This window comes from Phragmites australis, chromosome 2 (genome assembly GCF_958298935.1).
Source record: "Phragmites australis chromosome 2, lpPhrAust1.1, whole genome shotgun sequence".
In the NCBI taxonomy this organism is placed as follows: Eukaryota; Viridiplantae; Streptophyta; class Magnoliopsida; order Poales; family Poaceae; genus Phragmites; species Phragmites australis.
Window position 1 is genome coordinate 44262652 of NC_084922.1, and position 8416 is coordinate 44271067.

At 46.5% G+C, this 8416-nt stretch overlaps 1 protein-coding gene across 1 annotated transcript; it reads left to right on the forward strand.

The window, feature by feature from the left end:
* The first annotated feature begins 3677 nt into the window (after nt 1-3677).
* Nucleotides 3678-4201, forward strand: LOC133910160 (cyclin-dependent protein kinase inhibitor SMR4-like). The gene has a single exon (XM_062352674.1). The coding sequence runs from the start codon at nt 3724-3726 to the stop codon at nt 3964-3966; it is 243 nt and encodes an 80-aa protein (XP_062208658.1). The 5' UTR covers nt 3678-3723; the 3' UTR covers nt 3967-4201.
* Nucleotides 4202-8416: the final 4215 nt, after the last annotated feature.

Here is an 8416-nt window from a genome sequence, read left to right on the forward strand (position 1 = left end):
GCTGAAATATGAGCAGACCTGCGGAAACTCTTGAAACTTTTTAGTACACCCTTGCCGTCTCTCACCAAACAACCAACCCTGCAGAAAACTGAAAACACCGGAGACGCGGACAAATAAGCAGCCCCTCTTCACCGCGGCTTCCTCCGAATTTCTCCATCAAGCGCTAGTAAGTTGGACGACAATGACAAGCCCCATGAGCGTCGGCGTCACCAGCTTGCATTGCAACTGGGATTTTATGTCACTGCTACGAATTCATTTCGAAGGGGCGCGCCTCGCTCGATCGTCTGCCTATATCATACACTTGCCGGTACGAATTCATTGTACACTTGTTTTCCGGTACTGATTAATCCAGGCTTCATATGGTATTAATTAAGAGGTGTGATAACCACACAGTGCAACTTGTTCGTGCGTTGCGTTACATAACCAAGCCACCTGCCTACATTGTTTCCGAAGATAGCACGTCCTTGGCGAAAGGGGGATGGCGGAACTGCTGCCAAATTGATCCGATCGATTTGGTTCTTTTTCATTCGCTCATGGACATTCGCTTCAAGCCACTAGTATTTGACGGTACATTCTGCAGTGCGCTTGTGGTGCAACAACCAGCAGATTGGTCCAGTTCATCTATATTCATTTCTCCAGCCAGGTAGAGGATCAATTCAACAAGTTAGGTAGCCACTTCTAATCAGTCTCCTCGCAGTCCAACTGGAGCAAGAGAAGCAGTGGAGAACTGGAGATCGATCAAGTAGAGAGCATGAACAGAGTATAAGACAGCACGAGTATGAAATTCTTGTACCCTAATAACTCTCCCTCATCGGCTCAACCGTCAGATAGATACATGATAGTATTATGATATTGCATTGAGTCCCACTCGTTTTTATACAGCATTTAGTGCCGGGGTAGTCTGAACACCGGAGATCCGACAAACACCATTTCATGCACAATTAACGTCTTCCAAACACTTGAAGCTATAGACATGGATTAAACTTCGTCGAAATTGCCAAAATTTCGCGAATTTCAGAAGGAAATAAAATATCTAATTTCAGAATTTTCTTTCACTGGTACGTGAGACCCATATAGCAGAAAAAAATGACCAAAATTTTGCGAAATTCGGTCTTTTGGATGTAGCATTACTGGGCCTGAAGAATCGCAGATCGTATGTAGAGTCTGGTTACATGTCGCCTGTACGTAAACAAGAGCTTATGAGGTGTGCTGATCAGGTTTGGCGCAGCAGTGCAGTACGTACATAAGCCGCCTTTCATGCTTCCTCTGAATTTGCACGGCTATCTTTCTATGGTCCACATTTTCAGTACTTATTACAGTACGTACGTACCAGCGATTTGGGCTGATGCAGTTATAGAACTAGGTACTAACACTGACTGGTAGGCAGAGAGCATGTTAGCCGTTTAACCTCTGTCCGCCAACGTCATCCAGATTCGCTTTCCGGCACGGGTACGATTCAACCCGCCCGTTCCCGGCCGGTCATTTCAGACTGCAAGTGCATGCTCAACGAATTTGGAGGAGCCGTGCATATCCAGAGCCCACAGGAGTACGGGACACAGCTGCTGGTCGAGGGTTCACTTCATCAGAGAAGTATCCTAACAGCAGACCAACATCCACTGCGATTAATCGGCATTAGTCAAGCCAGCTTCACGGCGCAATCCCCTGAATCTTCCTAGCTGTTTCTTCCTCCGTGCAGCAGAGCCGCGAGACGGAAGCGCGATGCACTAAGGGCGTCTCCGTTCAGCGGAGACGTTTTTCCAGCACTACATTGATTTGCTGATCGTCGGAGCGCCCGCATCTGACAAAGGTGAACAGTAATATAGAATAAGCAAATTTGCTATCCTCGATACTATTTACAGAGTATGTCTGTGGATCTGGAGAGAAGATGAGATTAATAAAAAGTACAGAATAGGATAACGTCTAGAGATAAAAAAAAAGATGATGTAACAGTTTTATAAAGCATAAATTTTTAAATATGTGTTGAAGGTAGCCTAACCGTCATCGGCTGTTCAGCAGCTGGGCTCCAGTGAAGTTAACGCCAAGTCGCCAACCCATCGGTCTATCGAGCAGCACGAGCGAGCGGGTCAACTGCAGAGCGCGGCATGGGCGAAGCAAATTCCGAGAGCCATTCCATCGGCGTCTCGCCGGCCGGTGCGCACCATTATGGCACGACAGGTGCGTCCGTATAAAATACTCCCACTAGCACGGCCTCTGGGGAGGTTATTGGCGGCCTTTCCGCGAGGCGTTTGTAAAAGTCCAGACGTTGGATGGGTCCACGGAGGCCATTGGATGCAGACAGGACGCCACGACCTTGGTTTGACCTATGTCTCGGCAAGTTGTCCAGATACTTCAACCCTTCAAGATACACATCTCCCATTTCGGTAGTTGAAGGACCGTGACATCAACGAGTAATAGACGAATTACTATGATTAAGCATGGGTTACTGTTTGGTCAGACGAAAAAGGATTAAACAATAAGGTTCAAGCTGTGCATGCCATTCCTGCAGTTTAAACTATGCTAAGAGTGGATATTTCTTCACATAAGAACGCTTTTTTTTAGAGGAAAGCAGGCTTTTATTCATTCAGAAAGTTCAGGTTTACATCAAGAAACACAGGCGGACCATTCTTTGCTCCATTGTACAGTGCCTCGTTGTGTGTGGGCTCTTCACATAAGAATGCTATGATTTTTTTTAATTTTTATATTTCAAAATAAAAATATTGCAAATATATGCATCCACCAACGGACGACAGGCAGCATGTAGCCCGGTCTAAATATGTAATTTTTCAGAACGAAAACATATATTTGCAATTTTTGATTTAAAAATATTAAAAAATAAAGAATGCTATGATCTGAGACGGCACGGGCTCCAGCCCAAATATCGGAAAAAGCTGTAGTATTCGGCTATTTATAGTAAAGGCCCACATCCGATCAAAAAAGAAAAAGGCCTACCTCCGATCAAAAAAAAGAAAAGGCCCATCTGGCCCAGAATCGTTACGTACGGGTCAACGCGCCGCACCGCAGTTTTCACACGAGGCCATCCGAGCTCCTTCCGATGCGGGGACCAAGTGCCCCAGGAATCCGAGGCGGAAGGGATCATTCCAGCAGTCCCAGACCCTCCGCCCGCACCGGGTTCACGTGGACCGTCCACTCGAGCGGCGCCAGCCTTGAGCCTTCGCGCCGCGGGCGCACCAAGAAACCAGACCACACCGCGAGGCGGACTCGTCGATATGGGGGCGGCGCCGAAGCTGGGACCCCCCCGTCGGTCGCCCATCACTACCCCGTACACCTGGCACGCCTAACAGCCCAGTGGAATCCAATGCGGCATGTTAGCCTAATCTTACACAAGGACCCTTATAAACAAAGTAATTCGCGTACGCACCCTCGTCTCGTTGTCCAGGAAGGACTGATCCGTGATATTGTAAAGTCTAGGTCCTTGGTAGAAAGAGTTTTAAACCGAAACAGTTCTCGCGGCTTCCCGCCCCTCGGCGCGTATTTTCCCGCTTAATTCTGCTCGGAGGATCCGATGGCGCTGGATGCGCCACGTCAGCGATCCCTGCCCGCCTTCCGCAGCACGGAGCCGTCCAGTTCCGTCCTTCGGAAGACTGATCCTCCCGCCGCAGCCGCCTATCCTTTTTATAAGCTCCGCCGGCCGCGTCTGTTCCCTCCCAATCCCGCGTTTCAAAAAAAGGAAAGGAAATTTCACCTCCCTCAGTAAAATCCCCAATGGAGAGCAGTGTAGAGGCGGCGGCGGTGGTGGCCGGTGGGTACGGCTGCGGCGGGTGGGAGACGCCGAAGCGGAAGGAGTGCCGCATCCCGGCGACGCTGCCCTGCCCCGCGGCGCCGAGGAAGGCCGTGCCGGACTTCGGGAAGCGGCGCAGCCCACCCAAGAACGGCTACTTCCAGCCGCCGGACCTCGAGGCTCTCTTCGCACTCGCGCCGCGTCGCCAGGCCTCCTCCTGCGCGTGATTAGGCGGCGTTGGCGGCGGCAGAGAAGAGCTCTGTTCTAGATGAATTTTGGGAGTTGTAGATACTTTGCCGATTTCTCCTCTGTTGTACTCTAGGGTTTAGTAGCGGGGTAGGGGTGGCGTAGGAGGGTTTTAGGGAGTAGTAGGTAGGTAGGCGGTGGAGGCATGAGATGAGAGCTCATAAGCATACTGTTTTGTATTGGTTCTGATGATGAAATCTTTACAAGTTCTTGGCACTTCTGCTCTCTGCTTATTGATGTGGTTGAAATGTTGAAGTGGATTTGTACTAATACCTGCAACTGCTGTGGCGGTGATTGCGGCTCGAAGAATGCGATGGCTGTGACGCTCAGTTCCACGGCCCTGACGCAGGGGAAGGGATGAGGGCTTTGAGTGCGTTGGGATCCGGCGGGGAGATCGATGCGGATGGCGGTGAGCAGCGGAGGAAGAAGGGGGTTCGCTCGAGCCGGCGAGGAAGGATTGGGCTCTGCTTCGCTTGTATGCACGGCATCTGAGTACCTAGGATAGTAAATGATAGTGATCCGTGGTCAGGTTGTAGCTTGAAGCTTTGAAAAGTCCCTCCTCTATGCTTCATCGCTACTGCTGCAGTCTTCTCCAGTTTAATTAGTGTTAGAAACAGCAGCTCATGCAGCTGATATGATTTTAAGCACTGTTCTGCTCAGCTGCTACATGAACTGTTTTTACTGTTTTGCCAACGAATTAATGCATTCGAGAGGCAAGCTGTGCTCTTGAATCCAGCTGTAGTTAATGTAGGGGTGTGGGAGCCCCTGCGGCTCGATGTGGGCAGTGGGCTTCGCATTTGCCTGCCTCCTCGGCGTATTGCAAAGTATGTGGCCGTGTGTGTGACTAGAGTCAGGGGCTTCAGAACTCGCTTCTGTGGTCCTGAAGAGATCGTGGTGACGTGGACGGCTTCCGGATGCTGTGAACGACGAGCCAAGCCGACAGGATAACACGAGCTCGCCGGGTGGGGGTGGCTGTTTGATGAATTGTGTGGCCGTGTGGGCATGTACTGTGCTTCGAAGGCGCCGGACGGGTGCCGTGAGGCGCGCGGGACCAGGACAGCACGCATCGTTAACACAGTGTACAGAAGACTTTGATGTGGTGTGATGCTCCTTCTGCAAGTATTCTACAAGTCAGTAGGTCAACTGCAGTCTCCTTTTTTTTTTTCTAGAACATTTTTCTGCTCGCAGAATGATATATCCATACACATGTTTGCGATAGGTTACCAGTAATTTCCCCGGTTTTCCTTTTCTCAACGACCAACTCACCAACACTTGCGATGTGTAAAATGTCGGTCGGCTTCTACGAGGGAGCATCCTGACAGCAACATGGCACCGGCCAATTAGCCATGCAATTTGCTTTAATTAATTCTGGTTTCTCCTGAAACTTTTGATTTTGTAACTCGAGCGAGAGTTCGTTGCAGGCGCCAGGCAGTGGTCGCATGATAGCACGCGAGAAGTACAACGCAAGGGGACGCCAACCACTTCAGAGAGAAATATATTTGATTATCTGTGTGTACTGTTTTAATTTGACCTGATGAATGTAAGTGTATACCTGCAGTTTAGCTCAGGAGGTAAGCTCGATTCGAGTTTCTATCCACAAGCCGATCTGGCTTCTGCATCCGTTTATACAGACGGATCTACTTATTAGTGTCATAAAATCATTTTCATATAAACAATAAATTACAATCTCAACTCTTACATACATTTATACGGCTTCAGATTCGATCAACCAAACAGAATCTTAATTTAGTTTGTCCAGACAGATACAACTAATCAAACATTCTTCTTTTCAATAAATATGACCCGTTCAGCTTCCTTACTATCGGTCTGTATATACAGTACATACGAACTAACACACAGACAAATAATTACACAATCAATAACGCCAAACTACGAGACCAGGGAGAGACTTCAGTCAGATCCTTCACCATGAAGCAAGACACAATTCGGTCGCAGCATCACATCTAACTGGCCACGAAACCTACTACTAAAGTATCCGTCCCATCGTAACTAGCGCTTATTCGTGCTAATCTAGTACTTGCAACCAAAGAAGCATAGTAGGTAGCATACACCTTTTTCGGGCCCTTGTTTCTGATAAAGAAGTAGCAATGTGCATAGTTCCATAACAGGCATAGACAAAGGTTTCGGCCTGACTCAAAAGCGTACAAAATGATGTTAGGTAGTAGTTTAGATAATGGATTGAGGTAATCTGGCAAAAGAAAACAATTGAAGGCAACTCGCTTTATTTTATTTTATTTTGTTCAGAATCGAATCGTGCATTTCACTTGCTGTTTCTACAAACTAGCACAACAAACGCCGCTTGACGTGTTCCTGCTCCTGGATGATTACTTTATATATTTTAGTTTAGTCTCCTTGTTACCGTCATCCTGGTCCTCCTGTGCTTCTGCGCACATGCCCTGGACTCAAAGAAGAACATTCTGTGTACCAAGCTGTCTGGATTTCTATCTCCTCTGCTCAGAACATACTCAGTTTCTTATGTCCAACTAGTCCAGTTGACTTTTGCCAGACCTACCACATCAAGGACAGAAATCTTGATTCTCACTTAGGTGACTAACCGAGGACACAGGCCTGTAATATGCCTGCACATAACCACAAATGATGCTGAACACATGGTCTGCAAGGCATTAGAGAATTGTACTCTTACTCGTATAAATATTGGTGAGCCTTGCTAATTATCGGGTGGCCAATATTTATTCCGCAAACAAGTTATTGTTCTGTGATATGCATGTGCTCCAGGCGTTAGTTATTGATTTGATGGGCAAAATTTAACTTATTTCCCGACAAAAAGTCAATCACCTAATTTAGAAGCACCACCAGAAAAGTATAGCTTTCTTTAGACAAATTTAATCTCCAGAGTACATTTTCATGCCTTCAGGGACCCTAAGAAGACGCAAAGATTAGAATGGGCACCGTGTGTACATAAAGTACTCGATGGGAACGACAGATTGGATAGAAGCCTCTCACGCCAACCCGCTGGGGTCTGGGGCTCTGTCTCACATATTGTCGTTTCTGTTGCCGGACAAAGTACATGACCGTGAGTAGTGCTTATTTTTACAGCGGACGAGATCCTGATCGGATATACAAGCCTAACTGCAGGACTCGGTTAGGTAACGTGATCTCCTATGATAACATTAGTTAGACTACTGGTTGGAGATAGGGCTTATAGATCTCTTGGGAACAGTTAAATGGGAGATCGTCAGGTTGGCACACCTCAAAATATGAGATGCAGTGTTCATTCAACTCTATTGCATGCTTGCTACTGGTCCCTGACCTTCAGAGCTTCCCTTAGTAACTAAGTAAAAAAAAAAAAGATTTGTTAATTCAAGTGTTTCCTAACTATAAGATCTAAATGGATCACATGGTGGCACGAGCAATGTAAACCCATTTGGGAAAAGCTAGCAGGTTGCTTAGGGTCTATTTATTATAGCTCCCGCTGATTTAAATTCTTTGTAGGGGGTGATTCTCGAAGTGATTTTGTGGTTGAAAGTGATTTTTTAAAATAAAATATATGGAAGAAGTAATTCTGTGCGGGAAGTGGATCAGAGAAAACTTATTTTTTCAGTTCCTCAGCTTCTAGTTCATTTCAGAGAATCACTCACACGAATTCTATTCAGAAGCTAAAAACTGAAAACTGTATTTGAGAAAACTAGCCTGATTTTCAGCTGAGAAGTTACTCTGAAAATTCTATCAAGCAGGCGCATAGCCAATCAGATTGTACACTCCGTTACATGATCGAATGAAACGTTTTTAAAGAAAGGAACCAGAGAAGAGATGAAAAGGAAGAATCCGCTGGCTCCACTTCAACAAACACACAGCTCTAAGGAACGTACGTAACGCCACTGTTTCGTTTTGTTACTTCTGTTCGATCCGACACTGATCTTATCACACCCCAATCACCACTGCAAAAAGGAGAAAAGGTGTGCACGTTTTTAAGATTACCCGGGGGGGGGGGGGGAGGAGGCATGGTTAGCTTCAAAGGTTCACAAAATAAAGCTAGTTGCATGCAGAAGGGTAAACAGTGGAAGCTGATCCAAGATAAGAAAGGTGTCATGCGTTTGGAGTTTTTTACAAGCAGACAGAAAAGCGTCACTTAAAGCTAAGCGTTCCATGTTCCAATTAGGAATTCATATTTCACCTTCTTAGTTTATGGCTTCTAATTTTTACCACTTTCATTCTTAAATAGATGTCGTTTTAGAATATGCAGTCAAACTTTAAAAATTTTAACCACTAATACATATAAAATTACTAAAATTCGACTCATACAAATGATATGAGTGGAGTCGTTGTGAAAAATACGTTTGAGTGGTCGTGTTGGCGCGGTGGCCGGTGGGGCAGGGTAGGGCTTCCAGAAGGTCTAGGACTAGCAGTAGTAGTCTTTGCTTTCAGGTTTGGCGGTTGAATTTCTATGTG

Coding starts and splice junctions, on each gene's coding strand:
- LOC133910160 (XM_062352674.1), top strand. CDS start 3,724: ATGGAGAGCAGTGTAGAGGCGGCGGCGGTGGTGGCCGGTGGGTACGGC.